General features: G+C 40.9%; 1 protein-coding gene across 6 annotated transcripts in view; it reads left to right on the forward strand.

Annotated features, from left to right (window-relative positions):
- The first annotated feature begins 6,250 nt into the window (after positions 1-6,250).
- The window catches only part of mtss1lb (MTSS I-BAR domain containing 2b), a 100,510-nt gene continuing 84,823 nt past the window's right edge, over positions 6,251-21,937 (forward strand). For all 6 annotated transcript variants that reach the window (XM_039794595.1, XM_039794599.1, XM_039794597.1 and 3 more), the window contains exon 1: positions 6,251-6,911. In XM_039794595.1, the coding sequence (XP_039650529.1) occupies positions 6,825-6,911 (87 nt within the window). In that variant the 5' untranslated portion in view covers positions 6,251-6,824. The remainder of the gene's footprint in view (positions 6,912-21,937) is intronic.

The raw sequence follows: 21,937 nt of genomic DNA on the forward strand, positions 1-21,937 counted from the left end.
TTTTCATGTTCCTACTTTTTGTAGACCTATGACACCTCTCCCAACACTCTTCTTTGGTGTCTCACCTATGTTACAATTACTTGCACGGGTATAAAAAAGAAGAAATTAAAATGTACATGATAAATAAATTGTGTAGAAAATGACATGCCTATCATGCAAGTATAAATTGGTCACAGATATCTGAAATTAATGTTCATTGTTTGGAGACTTATCCACGACAGTGACCAAGACAAAATGGACAATGGGAGGTAGATTTTATCTTAGAATTGGTAGATTTCTAGGTCTGATATCGAGAGGATAACATGTTTTTCATTTAGAAACAAACAGGAATGTGTGGTCCCTCCAGCAGCTGTGCGTGAGACACCTTTAAATAGAAACCATGTCCATATTTGGAAATGCAGTTAAACCTTGTCAAATTGATTTAACCTGCCTGGAATCTGTCAGTTTACCATACACAGCTGTTAATGCACCCACACTGTTTTCATGACTCTTTGAAATATGGTTACTTTCTACTCGTGGGAGATAATGAGAGCCAAAGGAGGTTATTTCTTGGACTGAACACGTGCTCCTCAGTTTTCTGCTAAGTCCATGGGAAGCGATAAATCTGCTGGGTGTTACGGTGGCCAGAGAGTGTGTGAACCAACTGTATACAGGACACACTGAGACACACAGGAAGGGTTAGGCCTAAACAAAAAAAGCACAGTGATATCTAATACATCCTTCCTTCTGTCCAGGTCATCATAGAGGACCATCGCAGCTACATGAATGGTATACACACACACACACACACACACACACACACACAAACAATGGACTGAAGATGCTCACATGGGAGTGTTCTCTCCTGTATCCATATGATGTCTCCCTCAAGCTGCTGAAAATTTGGCATGAGTATAGAGATAACCAGTGTGTTTGTGTTTGTGTGTGTGTGTGTGTGTGTGTGTGTGTGTGTGTGTGTGTGTGCGTGTGTGTGTGCGTGTACATGAGCTTGGTCATATACAGTACATAACACAGTGCATCATGTATCATGTCTGTTGCAGGGTTATTATAGTAAACTAAAATGAAAAAAGCAGTGAAAAATAGTAAACTGAAACTAAATTCAAACTAAAACCTTCAAGAAACACTAATACTAAACTGAATCTATATTGCCAGGTTAAAAAAATACTAAAAATAAAATATCAATGAATCTTTTCCGTTTTTGTTTTTTTTAGCTATAATATATCACTAAAAGGATCTGAGCATGCATTTCCATCTCTCGTGACACTGAGCCACAGACATTGAACGGAGTTGAGATGAGATGGCGCTCTCTGTAATCGCTTCACATCGGACACTAAAGTAGCACTAATGGTGCGTTCTTTTTGTCCACCGAAGTCGTTTTACGAGTTGTTTTCCGGAGTTACGACCGGAAGTTGCAAAAACGCGCCCGAGGTCGTATTTGCGACTTCGTCAAGTCGTCTGAACTCAGAGGACCCCGAGCTCACTTTCAAAGATGGCTACGTCGGTGCATCACACGTAGTAAACATTGTGGTTATCTACAATTTTAAGCACTTTTGTCGTTGTTGTAACCAAATGAAGGATGTCGTACACATAGCGCTGTATACTGCTACCTATAGGCATGTCGCTACAGTCTTATTAGGAGTTAAATACCGCCTGATTAGTTATTTTGTAGCTCGTGCAGCTGAAATTGGCTAGAGACGCTCGGTTGCTATATGACAACAACGGCTTTAAGCCGAGTCTTGAGCAGAAAGCAGAGCAGCAGCCTAACGTTAACGTTAATCAAAACGTAATTTTCATGTATCAAACTGTGAAATATATGTGTGTAATATGTCAATAACTGGGTGAATAGAATCCTAAATGTTACTAAAAATGTTACAAAAATCCATCGTTTCGCCGACTCGTAGTATTGTGTGACAAAAAGAACGCAACGACCCGTGGTTATTCGTTTTTCGACACGGATGTGACGTCACGCTCGAGCTACTAGTCGCGATTACAAGACAAAAAGAACGCACCATTACTCCTCATTTCCACCGGTTGCGGAATGGCTGCGAAACGGCTCCGTGCTCCGCCGTCCGTCAACACCCACCAGGTCCAGATTTTTTGCTGAACGGCTGCGGCCATGACTGACAGCCGAAGTCACGAGGACCCACGAGATCTCGCAAATTCACGTAGAATAGAACCACAAAACCAACAAGTTAGTTTCCATCCAGAGGAGTAGAGGGGGAACAGTTCTGTGCTGTGTTTTCAAGGTGTAGTGCAGGGAGATATGATCCGCTGTGAGCACGGTGGACTTTATTTTGAAAATTATCCGGATGTTTTATTTTGTTTCTGTGCTCGACTTCCTGTCCCGCACTATCTGCCCTGTGCTGAATTGCTGCGGAGCTCTCCGGCATCCGGCAAAAATAGAAGCTCTGTGTATCTGCTCCGGAGGGCTGCGGACCGCCGGAGCTGGGACGCAGTCGGACCGCAGCCGTTCTGCAGTCAGTGGAAATACACACATTATACACACATTATACACACACTGACTTTAATGGAAACCTAATGACTCCGCTGCTGTTCCAGAGCCGTTTCGCAACCGGTGGAAATTAGGAGTAAGATTAAACATTAAACATACATTGGTCATTCTCCAACCGTGTATTTTGTATGTAGGCTACTGTACATTCAGCTACATACGTTTAAGACATTATACCTGTCCTTAACAAAAAGTAATTAAAACTACTGTAAAAATAAAACCAAATATATAAGAACTAAAACTAAACCTTACGCCTTCAACAGATTTAACAGTTTAACCTTAAACCGTCTTTTAGAAAAACTGAAACTTAACTTAAACTAGCAAACACACTCTGAAAACTAACTAAAACTAAAATGTAATTGAAAAGTCAAAACTAAAATCAAACTAAAACTTCTTGAAAAGTCAAACCTTTATAAGCCTCGGTCTGTCGTCGCCTGCTCTCTTTAGCTACAAGGCCTCCTAATGTGGTTATAAATGTCTCTGTTTTTGTAGGAATATTAAAGTTAAAAAAAATATATGATTTTCAAGTTGGAATTGCATTTGTGGAATTTTTCTACGTAGGGTTCATGACTTCTGGGGTTCTTTCAACTCGGCGCAAAGGCTGTTCCAAGACAAATATAATATTCAGACACCACGTTCTGAAAATCATCATGAGGTTATCATGTGAAAACAACGTCTTACTGTCTGAATCCGATACCACACTCTGCATTGCTGTCCAACTTACGAGCATTTCTCCCTGACATGATGTATCTGCAGTCACAGGAATATCCACGGCACTGGGACCTTTGAACTTTGAACCATCATTCTAGTTTCTTACAGTATCATGTTACTCAAATGCTTTGTAAGTACAGTACCGGACATTTTCTAAGTACAGTGCAGTACATTCTGGAAGTACAGACACAAAATATCTGCTCTTTTACTCCAGATTTATGCACAACTGTGTATTTCCTATTCTTCACTATTTTATCATAGTTTCAACCAAACCAAATATGACCTAACTATGATGTTTAAAGCAGGAGCTTTGTTCAGGAGGAAGGACACTAGAATCGCCTTGGGAAACATGTTTGCAGTTGTGGCTTTTACACAGAATTACATAACTTTCTACACCACAGGCATGGTGATATTAGCACAGGTTATTATATAACTTATGACCGCAGTCATCTTAATAAAAAAGTTGCAGGGTCATCCACAAAACTCTTCATGGCAAAATCAGTATGGTAAAAGAAAGAGAATGTTATTTTTGCTTTACAACACGTGCAGCACATACATAATCTTCAAAACTTTAAAGGCGCTGACACGCTAACCCGATAATCGGCCGTCTGACAGTCTGGCGAGGTCGGTGACTCGAGTCTGTTCCGTGTGTCCCGTGCAGTCGTCCGTCCGAGGGGCCCTCGGCGTTCATTTTGGCCGACCTGACGAAATGAAATGAGCGAGCGGAATGAGCGTGACTAGACTCTCAAAATCTGACGAAAATCTTCTAAACTGACCTTTGTTGAGCTGAAATGAAGACAGATTCAGGAACTGCACGGCCTGTTTCTCTCTTCAAATGTTTTCAGAAACATGTTTCGGTGAACTATTTTAGTGAGATCGTATTCTGAACGGCCGCCATGACAGTCTGGCTTTGAATTTCCAGAGAAACCAGACCCCACATGACGCGTTCGTCCAATCAGCTGCCGGTTTTCATTTTTTTGGGCAACAATACAGATTAGCGCCGCCTGCTGTTATGGAGACGTATTACGTCTCGTCTCTTCGGTGTGTTCCGAGGCACTTTTTGGACCAACACGGGGAGACTGATCAGTCCGACTGGCTTTTCTGCCGATGGTTGGCTGTCTGGTCTGGTTGGTGTGTAACCGCCTTAATTTGTCACAGCATAGACATGCAGATTTTCTCAAATGATAATGTGACATGTGTTATCATACTGACGAACCTACGGAGAACCAGCTGAGCCTGCAGCTCGCCTCTGCTTTTCAGCGCTTCATAGCGAGTTTCAGCTCACTGCTTCCTGCTTACTTTCAGTGGAGTACATCGCGGGTGATGTGACACAACTCTGTCATGTTAGACACATCTTGTCTGTTGAATTTACTCTGTGGAACTTCAGCATTCTGCAGTCCCCCGAACACAACTTCTGCTAGAACCCTGTTTGCATCAGAGGCAATTTGAGGGTAGTTAGCTTTCTTCTCACAATGAGACAGGAAATCGTGAAAAAGCCGGCATGAGCTAATTAGCTGTCTAACAAGAAAGAACTGACCCTAAAGGCTGTTTTATGCTTCTGCGTCGAATCGACGGCGTACCCCTGCGAGCCGTAGCTCGACGTGCACCTCCAGAAATGTGTAACTTTGCGTCGAGGCGACGCAGACCGCAAGGACTGTGATTGGTCAACTGGTGGTCCTGTGTGTTGATAGTCTGTGTTTCAAGCAGCCTACTGTGGGGGGGGGGTAACAACATGCTAGTTCACTGACATAGGCTTTGCAAATAAACTCAGACATGTTTTGGTTACAATGACGGGGTTAACCGTTTGTAAAGGGTCTATATGTCAGTTACGTTTTGAAATTAGCACTTCCCCAGCAGGCAGTACTTGGTGGGGAGTTGTGCTAAAGTTTGCTTGCTGACATAACATAAACTGGCTGGCAGACACCTCGCAAATAACCTCAGACTTATTTTCTGGTTACAGCCCCCTAGCGTTATGGCGGTGAAATGCACCGCGATGCGAACTCCGAAAGGGTCACGACGGCGTAGCTACGGCGTGGAGTTGACGCAGAAGCCTTGAGAGTTGCAAAGGGGGACGGTAATATTTGTTGTGCTTCAAACAAACACGTCTACCGTTAGCAACGCGGAGACGACGCGCATTGAGCTCAGGCTCGTACATGGGAAGGGTACAGTGGGGGCAGGGGGGCAAGGAGGCATTTTAATTGGTTGTTTCCAAGAGGACCGCGAGGCAGTGATTGGTGGGCGTTTTCTCAGGATTACAGCAGCTACAGGTGATGGCTCTATTTCGCTCCTTTTTCAGAGCCCGTAAGTTATTTATTGCTGTCAGGGTGTAAAGACTATTTAAACAATATATAAAAAAAACTGTATATTGGAAATAGTTACCAAGAGACAAGAGGCTACAAAGAGAGTGAAGAGAAACTTGGTATTTCATACCAACATGGTTCAAAAGTTATGCAGGGAGTTGAGTCGGACAGATTTCCGTCAAACCAGAGTTACATTTACTCTACGTAGAATGAGATTAGTGAAGTTCTCACCTCACCAACACCAGAAATGCAACTCTTCAGTTTGCTATGTTGCATTTTAACTAACTGCCATCCAGATGGATACGTTCAAACTCATTTTCCATATTGATAAGCTAAATAGAAGTGCCTAATATGAAAATAATACCACCACATAAAAAAATAAAAATCCTTTAATAGGTCTCACATAAAATTTCTTATAGGTCACTGAAAGTTTATGAAGGTGATATTTAAAACAAAGGGATTAATTAGGGTCATCAGGACACATTCCTACACACATGCACACACTCTTTTGCTAACTAAATCTATTTGACATGTAACCCCTGCTCAATCTTTTTCTGGTGATCTACGGTGTGTGTGTGTATTTGTGTGTGTGTGTGTGTGTGTGTGTGCGTCTGTGTGCGTGTATTTCTGTGTGTGGGTGTGTGCGTGCGTGTGTGAGTGTGCTTGTATGTGTGTGCGTGTCCATGTGACAGGCCGTCCAGAGTTGTCCAGCCTCCTTTTTTTGGACTCCTTTGCAGTTCCATGGATCGTATTACTGGCTGCTCTCCCCGCACCGCTGAGCCCACCACCTCTGCGCCAATCACAACCTGCCTTTACATACGCGCACATGCGTGCACAGACACAGACCCTGACACACACATACACGGCGATCCATCGCTCCGGTTCACATGCGTCCCCACCGACTCCGCGTAGCGCTGGCTGCGCCAAGATGAGCGGTTGTCCCGGTACCATGATCTGAGCGTCTCACCGCCTGACTGACCCAGAGCCGGGGGGGAGAGAGAGAGAGAGAGAGAGAGAGAGAGAGAGAGAGAGAGAGAGAGAGACCATCTTTCCTCTCTCACAACCCATCTTCCGTTCGCTCGGAAGAGACCGCAGCGCTAGCCGTTTCTCACTCGCATCTTTTCTTTTTTTCACCCCCCTCCTGCTGTTCTTACTGCATCCCTCCGTTATTGTCGGTCTCCCGGTTTAAAGGAGAAACCGGAGAGCCCAGGAGTGCTTTTGTGGAAATACATTTTTCGCATTTTTTTTTTCCTGCTGAGTGTTGGTAGCGCGCAGTTGGTGCGCGCTTTCGTAAATTCCGGTGAATGGTGGATTTGGCAAACATGGAGACTGTGGAGAAGGAATGCGGGGCCCTCGGGGGTCTGTTCCAGGCGATTGTCAACGACATGAAGGTAAATAAAAGCTTGCTTTTTTACGTTTCGCTAGATCTGTGATCGTGGTTAAACACATGTGATTCCTCCATGAGAATAATCATTCAGCCTAATCATAATGGAGCTGGTGTCTCGGTTTCTAATACCTGAACACGCACCTCTACTGATAAACTGATGCTGGTTTGGATTGTATTTATTATTAAGACGGAGGGCTGGCACCATTATACTGAGAGTGATGCGGCTGCCCGCTGGGTTGTTGGTGCGAAACCACCGGCCCTCCTCCTCCTCCTCCTCTCCTCCGTCCCTAGAATATTGGCTGCGCATGCAAACGTCAATGCATCCGTTATCGGACATGCTTAGCGTGATGCTCACCTCTTGTCCCTGCAAAATCAGCAGTGGCCCACTCACAAAACAGTTTCACAAGGGTTTCTCAATGCGTCTGGCAATCCCCCGCCCCACATGATACCACAAAATGTGGGTTGTGTTTGAATAGCCTGCATAAGAGCGCTGGGGCTCCTATACAAGCTCCGCGTGTCCTGTGCCTAAATGAACCTGGCACTCCATTCATCTCGATATGTTCGTGGAGCAAATTGGCACATTAGAGAGGCCTTTAGATATGTGTCCAATAACAGACCCAAGACATTGTACAGTCGGTTATGGCTACAGCTTGGACACATTCCGTCACATAGGCCTTACGCATGTGGAGCTGCTGGCTGGGTATTTACTTGAGATGCTTCATCATCACCATCACAATGACCGTCGTCTTGTTTTTCCTCAAGCCGCTGTACGAGATCAAGATACAGACGTGACCAGCGCATGTTCAGCCTCGCTGTGTCGTTCTCTCTGCGTGTTCCACTGGTTACTGTGCGTCTCCATGAGAGTGCAGCGTCATTGATTTTCTGTCAGGCTGATCAGGCAGGAGCACATGAAGGCGTGAGAAGCCGTGCAGCCGTCAGTCACCCAGCCTCCCTGTCTGCCTGTCTGCCTGTCTGTCTCCCTGTCTGTCTGTCTCCCTGTCTGCCTGCCTGTCTGTCTGTCTGTCTGTCCATCTGTCTGTCATTCTGCCTGCCTCCCTGACTGTCTGTCTGCCTGCCTCCCTTACTGTCTGCCTGTCTGTCTGTCTGTATGTATGATCGATCTGTCAGTCAGTCAGTCTGTCAGTGGTTCTGCAGCTTGATGGCTCCAGCATGGCACTAACAGCATACTGCCAGGCTTTAGTGGCTCAGTACACACCCATGCTAAATGCACTGGTCCACTCGTGCTGCTGCTGCTGTACGATGCTCTGGATGAAAGCGTCCATCAAATGGTTCACGATACAGTCTCCGTCAATATGTCTGCCTGTCAGACGCCCATGCAGCTCTGCTGTCTGCCTGTCATCCCCTGTCTTCCCTCTCTCTCTTTGTCTCACTCATTCTGAATATCAAAGATAAGCCTGTTCTCTTCCAAACTCTGCTCACTGTATTGCCATCTGCATTATGACCCCAAATGGTAGAGGTCATGTGCCGTAAGAAGAGATTATTGGCTTCGTGTTGTGCAGTGAGACGTGGGGAGGAGGAGAAAGTGATACACAAGTATGTTCCTGGATCGATACTCATCCAACACATGATGCTTGTTTCAAAGATCGTTTGCAATAGTAAATATAGAAAGAAATATAAAGACTCATTTCAATTCAGTTCAACTTAATTCAGCATTTTACATTACACAAGTGTATGGTAAAATGACTGAATAAAAAATAGATTTAATGTGGGCAATTTATAGCGGTATTCCAGTGATTTACTATAAAGTGTAACGACTGACTAGAGCAAGATTTTCTAAAAAGAATAGTCAAAACTGAAGCAGCAGACTACCTCTTAGTCCCTAGTGCGGGTCGAGCTCCAAAAAAACAATGGATCCTACATTTCCCATAATGTACCCCAATAAAAAATTTTTGTTAGACTGTATCATTTATTTGGGCATAACAACAAATTAAAATGTCTAAATAAAGTCTAAAGGATTGACAGGCTCTGTAGCATGGGGGTCACGCTTATTGTCCACAATGCCTGGACTGCAGACATGGCAGCGGTGAACCTATTTAGCATTGCTTGTCCTGCGATAGGACAGTAGCAGTTCTAGCTACGCAGGGCATTCATCTGTACTTTGGAGCAGATTCTGAGAGCTGTATAATGGGATGCACCAACCATGCAGACCATAAATCAAGGCCGTTTCAAGGGTTCCAACTAATGGGAAATCATTATTCTGCCAAATACATCCACTTTGAGATGATAACAGACTTGTATTAATGCTCATCCTGCTAAAACCATTCAAATTGGTTGCATAGCAACATCAGCACCTACTGTATGACACATCTGTACTGCTCCTTAGAGTACAGGGCGTAGGTGTAAAGTGAGAGGTATTGCAGTACAGCGAGATGTCAAAGTTTTTTTTTTAACATGTTTCTATGGACCTTTTTCACAGCAGACATTTTGACTCGTCATAGTAGGAAAAGCACAGCTAAAATTTATCACCTTATCGATGGCTCAATTCCATCAAGTGTCCCAGTAAGCTATTTCGGTGAGTCAGCATGCACAATACCAGAGCCTCTGCTAGGTGGAATGCAGCCATCAGTAATGGTTTTGAATACACCTGTGCCTTTCCTACTATGACATGTCAACACGTCTGCCGTGAAAAATGTCTATTGGGACAGGAAGTTACAACTCAGTTGCTTTTTGTCAAATTACCCCATACTCTACGGTAATGGTGTTAGCAGTAGTAGTGTTCTGCATGGAGACATGGCTGAATTGCCCCCTTATCTACAGAGCAGCATGGTGTAAAACTGAGCCAAAGATTATTGTACAGTAACATAATTGGGTCAAGGCTCATTTTTGTATAAAGTGAAAGAATACAATCACAAATCTGTATTTAGAACATAGCACATTAAAAAAATACAGAAATAAAAAGAATAACACGTAATTTCCCCGCATAACAACGCGCTGCGTCGCGGCTGGTGGAATCACAAGCAACGCAGACATGCATGGTGGAGTCTAGGGGTAAGAAAGGAATTGTCAATTTAAAGAAAGCAGCTGACACTTTCCCAGAATTAGCATAGTTATGGCAAGGCCTTTTTAAAATACGTCTGCTCATTTTAATACATTTCACAGACAAACACAATGAGAACAATATCACCAAAGCTTTAATTCTGATGTCACCCTTTAGTCTTTATATATATATCTTGTACTTATCTTGCTCTCTCAGGCTCTGATGCTCAAACACAAACACACACAATGCAGAATAAAATTGGGTAATCAATGTTCAAGGAATACCACTTTAAAGGCATCTCCCTGCTTCTCTTACACTGTCTCTGTTTTTTAAATCTATTATTCATATGGTTTCTAATGGTTCTCTTGTTTATGCTATTCAGCTCACTCTGATACGGTATATATGGGTCACTACAACCTGGGCCAGAAACACTACTGCCTGGTCTAAATTCCTGAATCCCCAAGGAGGCACTGAATGAACATCAGTGAGTGGATGTGATGACGTGAACATTGAGTCATCAGCCCTCAAACTTACTTTGACTCAACAGGAAACAATGTGGCTTTAATCAATGTTTATAGCTCAACAAAGAAGAAGCCATTTGTCAGATGGAACAAATGGATTAATAGTTTTTCATCATTGGTTCTTGGAAACAGGCTGGTTTTGACAGCCTTGGTTATTAAGTGGATGCAAGACTTGGGCAATGACACATTAAAATGTGCGGTTTGTACCCCAACTGTTCCACATGATCCATGTTCAAATGCAATACGTACACTCAAAAGGCCACAAAAGGAATGCAGGGCATGTGGAATTGATTGGTTGATGTATACCAATGACACATTTGTCATGTGACTGCAGGTCATAGTTTGAGTTTCCATATAGTTGCAAGATTTATTAAAATAAGTTTCATTTCAATGTAAATTAAGTGCAAATTAGTGCAATGTTGATATTTAGTAGTAAGCTAGGAATTGACATGCTTTGGAAGCAAAGTAAATACAGTTGGAACAAGTGATTAACTGATAAGTCAATTGACAGAACATGTATTGGCAACTATTTTGATAATCAATTAATCAATTTGATTAGTCATTTGCTTGCAACATTCTCTGGGTCCAGCTGTTCACATGGGATCATTTGCTGCTGTTCTTTGTCATGTATGAAAGTTAACTGAATATTTGGTCGGACAAAACAGCAAGATTTCAAGAAGTCATTTTCGATTTGGGAAATTTTAATCTGCATTATGTACTATTTTTATATACTTTCTAAACATTCTAAATTTATCAAATGGCTTGCCTTGACTAGTTTTACTGGCTGCACAGTTGCTTGTATTATCTTGTTTTTTATTAGATTACTTGCACTTCCTGGTCAAAGTAGATTTGGTCCTCTTAGCTGTGAAGGCAAAGTCAAGAACATCATTAAGAGACCCCAACAAAAACAACAACACGGTAAAACGAAAATGTTGTCTGATATACAATATTTCTGAACAACATACATTGCACTAGTTTTTGTTTTGACGGCCAACTCAAACTCCCACAGCAACTTGCAAACCAATAGTTCAGCCAACTAATAATGTTTCTGTTCAAATAATGCTAGTATAAATTTTTTTTATATTAATTTTTTTTTTAAAATAATTTTATTTTTAAATAAAAATTTTTTTTTTTTAATTAATTAATAAATATTTTTTTTTATATATTTTATATTTTTTTTAAAATTTAAAATATTATATATTAATTTATTATAAAAAAAAATAAAAAATAATAAAATAATAATTAAAATAATTATTTTAAAATAATTAAAAATAATAAAAAAAAAAAAAAAAAATTTTTTAAAAAAAAAATTTAAATTTAAATATTATAAAATTAAAATAATTTATAAAAAAATAAAAAAAAAAAATATTATAATATAATATTATATTAAAAAAAAAAAAAATAAAAAAAAAAAAAAAAAAATAAAAAAAAAAAAATTTTATTATTTTTTTTTTTTTTTTATAAATTTTATTTTTTTTTTTTATTATAATTTTATATATAAAAAAAAAAAAAAAAAAAATAATAATAAATATAATATTATTTTATTTATTTATTTTTTTATTTAATTTTTTTTATTAAATATTTTTTTTTTTTTTTTTTAAAAATTTTTTTTTTTTTTTAAATTTTTTTTTTATTTTTTTTTTTTTTTTTAATTTTTTTTTAAAAAAAAAAAAATGGTGGGAAAAGAAAAAAAAAAAGAGAGGAAGGGAGGGGGGGAGGAAAGGGGGGAGAAAAAAAAAAAAAAGGGGAGAAGCGGGGGGGAGAATTTGTTTGTGTGGGTGTGGAGGAAGAAAATAAAAATTGTTTTTTTTTTTAAATTTAAAATTAAAAAAAAATATAAATTTAAAAATAATATATTGAGATAAAAAAATAAAAAAAAAAAAAAAAAAAATTTTGTTTATTAAATAAATAAATTAAAAAAAATAAATAATTTTTTTTTTTTTTTTTTTTTTTTTAAAAAAAAAAAAAAAAAAAAAAAAAAAAAAATTTTTTTTTTTTTTTAAGGGAAAATTAAAAAGGGGTGGTTTTTAAAAAAAAAAAAAAAAAAAAAAAAAAGTTTTTTTTTTTTTTTTAAAAGGTAAAAAAAAAAAAAAATTTTTTTTTTTGTGTATTGGCTAATGAAGTCTTGAGCCACTAAAGCAGAAATGAGGAGAGTATTGATGGGATGAGATGATAAACCTTCTAACTCCACACCCCCAGATCTTTTTCATGTTCAAATTTGTAGTCTTTCGGCCCAACTATTGAAGGTGCCCTGCCACACATATTTCATTACTTTGTGGTAATGTCTGAAGTTCTACCATGGACTCTGTAACTTTTTTGGTGGAAAAAATGCCTAGGTTACCTTGTTTTAAGCCATTCTAGCGTGGTATAGAAAGCCTGCAGAAAGACTGAGCTCGATTTCTGCCAGTTCTCATTAATATTCAACAAGCTAAGCTGTTTGAGTCTGATTGGCTAACAGCTAGCCAATGAGAGCCTGGCTGTCAGAATCCTTTACCCAGCCCAACTGGGCGAGCTAATGAATAGTAATGAGCTCAGGCAATATGATGTCAGACTGACCAGCTTTTGTAATTGGCCTGATTTCTCTGCTTATTTCTTTCCAGTGGCTAGAGCTGACAGAGGAGGTAGCAGTTCATTTTCACATTCACCACATAACACAAACACATATGGACATAACGTATTTAAAAAAAATGCAAGTAAAAACGGTTTTGTATGGCAGGGCACCTTTAATGACTCAAGTGACATCACTTTAGGCAATTTGTGAGATTTTGCGCAGATCCCTCTGAAGACACAAAAGACACATCCCAGCAGGAATTATCAATATACTCATCAAAACCCTTTTTTGATAGTGTTGCTGTTGCTAGTGCAACATCCTGGCAGCATTTAGAAGTGACCTATCTAACTCAATGATACCATACACATTTTGGTTGGAGTCATACCTTGTCATACCTGGTCCATTTCATTAGTACAGAGAGTCTGGCCACTCTCCATTGACAAGTGCTAACTTCCTTGAAGGCGGGTACTCTGTTGAAGTTTAAAACTATCGGATCTGCCCAGAGCCACTCTGGATCTGCCATAACCAATTGCTAACATTTGGTTGTGACTTATGTCATGCGCATGTGCAACAAGAGGGGAGATCGACAACTATTGGCTTATATTTAGCATTAGCATCGCTAGCGTTAGCCTTAGCCAACTCCTTCACCACTAACGGAGCGAGCTGGAAAATCTAACTTTTCCCAAACCCCGTGGGGAGGAGGGCCACAACATCATGGCCACCAACACGACTCAGCAAATATTGTTCTTGCTCGGGCTTTAACTTCTGGATATTCTGCAGCGTTGCTGCCACAACGGACCGAATGGCTTTGCTCGCATCTTTTTCGCGCACGTCCTAACGTCATCGTTCTCAGCCACTCCCTCTGTTCCCTGATTGTACCGCCAAATGTTTGGTCGGAGAAAACCCAAGACTGAGTACTGAAGGGAAATGAAAATTGAGCGGAAGTACGTAGGAGGGCGGAGCCAGGCTAACCTTTGCCCTGAGTTTGTGGACAACCTCTGCAGCCAGAATGCCATCCTGCCATCCCGAGTATTTGGTTACATCTTTACTTACTACTAGACCTGAGACTATACTTGGTGGATTTAGGCATCATGTCATGGTCATGTTCACAACCAGAGCCAAGCTAAATGCTGCTGTCTGCCAATGTCAGCAGAGTAAATCTATGCTGTTTAGAAAGCACTTTTTCTTCCTCTTTCCTCTTTACCCATCACCTTCCTCTTCCTCCTCCTGCTCCTCCCCGGGTCCTCCCTTCCTCTTTCTCTCCTCAGCAGATCCTCCACCAAAAGCAACCAGTCACTCTTCTCTGTCTGCTTCATGTGTATGATCTGTGCGTGCATGATATATGTAAATTGGCCTTGGTCTCTTTTGTGCTATATATATAGACCTGATAACTGTAAATGAATAATTGTGAACAGTGGGAGCTGCCAAGAAGCTCATGATGAGAAAACAGTCATAAGATAATTGTTGCAGTTTAGTGGTTGTGATTGTTCCTTCTGGGTTTAATGATTAGGGTGTTTGGTATTTAAATATACGTACAGTATCAGACCTTCCCATATGCTCATTCAGTAAATTATGTGTGTTGGTGTGCGTGCATTATGTTGTTGACTGCCAATGTTTATCCCTGGAGGCTATGTCTCGCAACTTTCTAGTGAATTACACACACACACACACACAGGTTACAGAGGGGTAATATGATGAGACACAGAGGTCAGTTCACGGTCAGCTGGCTATATGGACCAGTGGTTACTGGGTATATGGAATATTTTGTTGACAGTCGCAGTAGGATGGAATGAAGAAGAATATGATTTGAATATATAGAAAGGTTTTAAAAGGCCTTTTTCACCTTGTTAGTTTTTAGCTCATGCATTTGTGCTTAGTCCTAAAATGCTGTGTAAAATATAAAAAAAGGATGTGGTTAATAGAATCACATAAAATATGCTATGCTTTTGCATGTTACATGTTTATGTTAGGTGTTAACGTTTTAAACAATTAGAAGTAAACAATTTACTTATTTTTTTTAAATTTACATATATCGAACATCCAGCCCGTCCTCAACCAGAAACGATCGTATGGGTCGATTGTACAACCCACAATTACAATTACGTTTCTTGTTAGGCAGTGACGTCTCGTGGCTGTAGTAATTATCGCAAGAGCAAATGAGGCAGTGAAGCAAGGGCAGGTTAGGGTGGTGGATGGGTCAAACAAACAGGACTTTCACTCAGGAAACCAGGCTTTATGTGAAACCAAAAGTCAACTGTAGTTTTGGAATTATAAACGTGCTCTGGTTTATTGGCATTTCTTTAAACAAGTTGCAATCGTCTTGGGCGGTGCTAAGTCCCGTACGCAGCCACGGTGCCTCTGCAAAATAGCCTACGGAAGGAACTTGTTTTGGTGGAACATGTGTACGTTCAAAAATTGTTTTAGTCGTGCAGCAGAAAACACAGATTGGACAGATAGTCTAGCTAGCTGTCTGGATTTACCCTGCAGAGATCTGAGAGCAGTTAACCATAGTCCTCACAAATCCACTGGTGTTTAGAATGCCAACACAACTTAAGAGGAAGGTAAGGGACATCCGGCAGAATTTTACCTGAAAAACCTCTGGACCTGAACCTCCCAGAAGTGAAACATTGTCGATATAGACTACTGTACATTATTAAACCACAATCCTGTGGCAGTAAATAGTAGAGTCTTTGAAGTTTTCTGTCGCTTAGGTATGAGGATGTGTTGTGAACAACATCATTAGTATTGACCTTAAAAATCCAGTACACAAACAAATCTGTTATATTGCAGGTATGTAGGTAACCACTTATTTTCCAAAAAAATCCCACTTATACAGTATATACTCACATACAGGCATACATTGATACACGCAGTATGAGTCAAAATCTGAAACACATGTTATATTATACTGATTATATGTAGTTAAACTACAGCTGGCACTGCATTTAAAGGCTTTTAGGATACTACATGCATGTGCACAGTGCCTCTACTAGATATTGTAAGCGTGTCTACACCTGTATTCTTACAGACAGTATATCTTTTCCTACATATTGTAGCCTATATTAGAGGTATGCAGAATAGTTGTGCTATCATTATGCTAAGTGGTGCTAAGTTATGCTATTCATTTCATATAAGTGTAAATTGATCCATTTGAATTTGATTGGTGTACACACTTAATAAGGAGACATTATTTGTTGTATTCATTATAACTATGGGATATAGTTATATAAGGATGTCAATAATTCCATAAACACATGTCAGCCATAAGAGCCTTGAGACTTTTTTTCTTCGGTCGTGAGGTCGCAGAGATGCCTCCTCAGAGTGAAGTCCTCAGCTCAGTAACGGTGGGAACCGGGAAGAGACTGTGGCTTGTGTTGGCCAGCCACGTGTTGCTTATATTCTTTGGCCATGACCATGCTTCACACCGCCATGTGTGTAGTCGTGGGTTAGTGTCCCTACAGTCTTGTAGCAGTGCTTTCTAGGGCTGGGTACCGAATTCATGACTTTTTAGGCAGCATTCAATACCCAATTTCAATACCTAAGGAGTAAATCTCATTAGTTTCAGTCTAATAATGCTGCTGATTGGCTGTCTAATGTTACACGTCGTAGAGACATGCAGGAAAAACTCTACGTTACACAGAGCAGGGGCTCACGTAGTAGGAGCTGAAAAATAAATAGAAAGTTTTGCGTAATGTTGTAATTACTTTTTGTTTTATAAAATTGGTATCAAAAAAGTATTGTTTAGGAACCATTATGAAATATTTTTGAATGATACCCAGCCCTAGTGCTTTCATGTAGATGACTTCCCTGAGGTATGACTCACGCTAATTGTTGGCTTACAATTACTGTATACGACAAATTCTAACTCAATTCTAACTCATTTCTAAAAAGGAATTGAACAGAATAAAAGATAAAAAAAAACAAATACTGCCATTTAAACGTTGGTGCTGGGTTGTCCTGGTGGAAGACTTTTATATGCCTGGGATGTCCCTGCTTCGATTCTAGCAGGGGACCTTTGTTGAATGTCATACCCCTCTCTCCCATCATTTCATGTCTATTTCAACTAGCTCTCTAATAAAGGTAAAATGCCAATAAACATTTTCTAAAAAGTTCACTTACATACATTGTACATTCAAATCAGAAACCCCACTGGCAGGGAACTTCGTTTAAGCTTTGTTTAGGGCTGGATATTCTCCAATAGATGTGCATGTGGTTCTGTTTTTACTGCTTCAGGTGTCTGCAGGCAGATGTGTTCATACGTGCAGTTGGCATTTTGGTCAATGCCTACAGTCTGATTAAAATGTAAAATGGTAAAATATAGTTTGCGCTTCAGGTGTGCCTCCACCACTTTGTGTTGGTGGAGAATCTTCTCCTTTTTCCTAGCAGATTCTCTCAACCTTGACTATTATTTCATCAATTAATTTATTTTGTAAACTGGTCTACAAAATCGGTCCAAAGTTGAGTATCATAGAAGGTTCAAAACATCCAGCAAATATTCATAGCCAGATATTGTTTTGGCATTTTAAAATATGATGCAACTAATTGATTATGAAAACGATTGCCAATTAATTCTCTGTCAATCGACATTGATTAATCAACTAATCAATTCACCTCTTTATTGCCTTGCCATCTAAAGGTCTCTCTCTTGGATTGTTATATCTGGCATTTCTATACATTGGCTGGACAGCAGTAGCCTGGAAATCCAGACCCAAATCCGAAAGATTAAGGGTCTGGCATTGAGTAATGAAAATGGCCCAACTCGAGGGGCGGCACCAAGCATGCATTTGAAAATCTCACTGCACTCAATTGGATAACACTACAACCAATCACAACAATACACGGGCTAACGTAGCCAGAGCCCCATACGCTTAGCTACCAGCGGAACTAACTGGTAGATTAAGCTATCGTCATCTGTTTAGCTCGCCTCTGGCCCGCCTATATCAGATACACCGATGTGATTGGTGCAGCTCGGCTACAAGGGCATAGTTAATGAGCATCATTACTCAATGCCAGAGTGACTAGCTGAGCAAATTCAAATTGTGCTCTCGCGACAACTCTGGATTTCCAGGGTAGGACAGTAGTACTGTACCTGGCATTCAGGCCATAAAGGTCACATTTTGTCTTAACAGAGAAATCCTGAATCATGATGCCCTCAGAGTATGACAAAATGAAGTAATTTACATTTAAGGTATCAAAAAAGCATGTAGAAAACAACACTCAATCACTGTATAGTGCATTGGAAGCCTTCATTTAGTAATTGTTTTTCAAAATCCCATCACTACTTGGGTTCAGTGGCCACAGTGTCTGAGGCCTGTCTGCCTCCTCATTAAAGTGGTAAGCTGGAAAAGCAACAACATCAACAAACCAGGAGAAGTGGAAGTAAACTGGTCAGTATTCTCACAGAGTCGGCCCATTGTTGTCCAGCCTTTTAAAAACCTGTGACAATTATGTCCTATGACTCTGGGCCATGCTGCAGAACTGAAGATGCTCTGTGGAAGCTTATCATTAGTCCAATCTGTGGTGTGTTTGTGTCTGTGTGGTCCAGGGGACTTCCCAACACAGCGCTGTCGTAAAACAGGCCTGTGTTGCGTGTCAATGGATAGAAGGAGGAAAAAGACAGAGACTGCTCTCTCAACGCCGTGGCTACTGTATGTTATTGTAGCCTTAGTTCCATTAGACCAGTAGCCCTATTTCACAGCAGACATTTTGAATTGTCATAATAGGAAGAGTACAGGTGTTGCTAATAACACTGACCATGACGCCGTTTTATTCAAGTGTCCCAGTACAACCCATGCTCATTCCCAACTTCTAAAACACTGACTCTTGGTCAGTGGCTCTCAACGTCTTATACCAACCCAAACATCACCCTTTAGCATCTGTCCGGGACGCACCGGGCAGAGGAGCAGCTCGACGGCGGCGCTGTAAGATGATAGAGAATTAAGAGCGATGACGACAGTGAGTAGTATGAAAGACTAAAAGTCTGCATAAGGAGGTTGGTTGGGGCGGTGGATGGGTCAAACAACACAGGACTTTCACCCAGCAGACCGGGGTTCATGTCCCGTTCTTGTGCCGCTTGTCACTGAAACGTACATTTTGTAACCCCACCCACCATCTCTTCCTAAACCTAACTGTCCCTTTCTTGTGCCGCATGTCAGTTAAACCCAGAGCGTCAAAAAGGGACGCTAAAAGTCTTGACCAAGTGCGTCTAAATTTAACGGCAAAAGGCTAGACGCCAAAGGAGACTTTTTGCATCAGAAACAAACGCCAAAGGCACCTGACCAAGCGTCGCTTTTCGACGCGCTGAGAGTGAGAATGTTTTGCCCAGTAAGCCACAAAAGTGTGCAGTATTTCTACTAGGTTCACTGCTTTGGGGCAGGGTGAGGGCCCATTCTACCACTTAAATAATTTAAAGCAACTTTAGAATATTTATCAGTTAGGCTACTTTGAAATCCACATGAACCGCTCTCTGCACATCGGCATACATTTCATCCGCTGCGCAGCATTTATCTAAAGCACCGTCAGCATGTGTCCTTCATACCGGGCAGGTGGCGGTCACAAACGGTCACAACCTTAGCTGCATTTCAGCTGTCTCTCGTCTATTCCAAGTATGCAGCATGATGCCTGCGCGGGTTAGTGCAGCTTTCTTGGTCAGTGTAGCAGCTTTTACACCTCTTCCTAACTGGACACAACACAAATGAGCGATTATCGTTTATTGTTTGAGTGTTTCTTAAAGGTGCCATTGGCATGAAAATTTCACTTCGTGAGGTTTTTTAACATTAATATGAGTTCCCCCAGCCTGCCTATGGTCCCCCAGTGGCTAGAAATGGTGATAGGTGTAAACCGAGCCCTGGGTATCCTGCTCTGCCTTTGAGAAAATGAAAGCTCAGATGGGCCGATCTGGAATCTTATGAGGTCATAAGGAGCAAGGTTACCTCCCCTTTCTCTGCTTTGCCCGCCCAGAGAATTTGGTCCGCCCATGATAAAAAGGAGACATCATGGCTTTCAAACGAGCAAAGTGGCAGTTGGTCAATATAGAAACAAGGCTGACAAAAGACAAATGTTAGCTGCTTACTAGCAGAACAATGGTAAAGTGCCTACCTAGCTGAGTTTCAGAAGAACACACAGCAGTGAAAGGCAATGTTCACGGATTGTAGTTGACTGAAAAAGAGCAGTGTTGGCTTAATATCACATCGTACAGTATATATCATTCGCAGTGCGCAATCACTCATATTATGTGAAAAAAATGTTTGCGTTCCATCTGCCACAGTACACTTGCTCGCTGTATGCTAGGAAAAGGTGTCAGTTGATATAACGGACGCGCTCTGCCGAAGGCAAGCTGTGGCAGACGTGTCCACTGCGACTGTGCCAATGTATTTTGGCCGTCCCTGCACTCGGAGAAACACGAGAGGATATTAATGATTGTTTGAAATTTTACCAGCGGCGCTCGCCATTCTGCAGAATGAATATATCACTGTTGTGACAGTGAGGGTGCATGCACAACACCAGAAACCAAAGCAGCAAAATAGAATTCAGACGTCATTCATTTTTTATTGTGACATGTTAAACTGTCTTCCATGCAAACCATGGCTCTTTTGTAGAGCGGTTTGTAACATTCCTCTAGCTAAGCAGGGTTATATAAACCTTTGTGGTATGTGATATGTCTACGACAGTTTGCAATGGACAGCCGCACAAATTTAATAGTCAAATTTAACCAGAAGTTTACTTAATGCAAACATTTGCTTTACTTATCACAGCAACATCCATTGGAATTTATTGATTTTGGTCAGACTTTTCGCTACCATGAATGCTACAGTTTTGGGATATTTCGACTCTGACATGCTTGTATCTCAAGAATTTCTTCAGGAAATACATTTTGAAGGCAAAAGTTTGATTAAAAAAAGGCATAAGGCAAGGTCAAGAAGGAATCTAGTTTGTAGCGGAGCTGATACATTTTAAGAGTGACAAAAGAAAAAGTGATTTGATGGCAGGTTTGGTGTGTCTTGCAGCTTAGGGGAAATTACCTCATTAACATGCATGGTTTTGTTTTAAAGTGATTCAGATGACATTGAAACGTTTTTTTCTTTGCAAAAACAACCATGTCAAAACATTCAGTTGAGTGTCATGAGTAAAAGGTGGCAGCCGAATCCCAGGAGCATCTCCCTCGTTAGAACTCGTTAAAATCTCTGCGGTCGTTAGGCCCCGGGGCTCGTTAGGGCCGCTGGAGATGAATGGCGAGGTCTGGCCATGGGAGCGTGGAGGCTGCTGGGAGCCAGCCAAGACACCCTCTCTCACTGAACCCTTTGTCAGGCCTGTCAAAGCCTTCTCATCACACTCAGCTGTTCACTGTAAAACCCACTGATCATTATGAACAGGCCAGAGACACAGAATAACAATGAATGTGGCAAATCCATATTCCCTTGTTCATTTCAAAAAGAAACTACTGGATGAACAGAAAGTTCTCTTCATGCTCTATATATCTCATATTAATGTTGGAGAGATCTGTTGGATTTAACTCTGTATGTGCTTACATGTGTGTGTGTGTGGGGGGGGGGGCTTGCATGACTGTGGCATCAGACTTCAGACTGAGTGAGAGCTAATGTGTCAGTATATGGAATTCAATGATTGTTTCGTCTTTAATGTCACAAGCTGCAGAAGCGAATAGAATGGTACAGCTGTAGAGGAATTCAGAGAAGAAAAATTACAATGCAGCATCTGCATTCATCCATAAAGAATCTCCGCCCCCTCCTCTCCATCAGCACTGACAGCCTCTTCAGCTCACAACATACTGTAGTGCTATGCAGCCCTGCCTTGCTTCCTGTCATGTGTGTATATAGCTTTACATTACAACATCCTCCGTAATATTGACCGGTGGCCAAGGACAACCCAACAAAATGATGACATTATGCAACAGTACGTTTTTATGAAATCATCATCTGGAAACAGACAGCAGAAAGATATGT

The sequence above is a fragment of the Perca fluviatilis genome, chromosome 3, assembly GCF_010015445.1.
Source record: "Perca fluviatilis chromosome 3, GENO_Pfluv_1.0, whole genome shotgun sequence".
Lineage (NCBI taxonomy): Eukaryota > Metazoa > Chordata > Actinopteri > Perciformes > Percidae > Perca > Perca fluviatilis.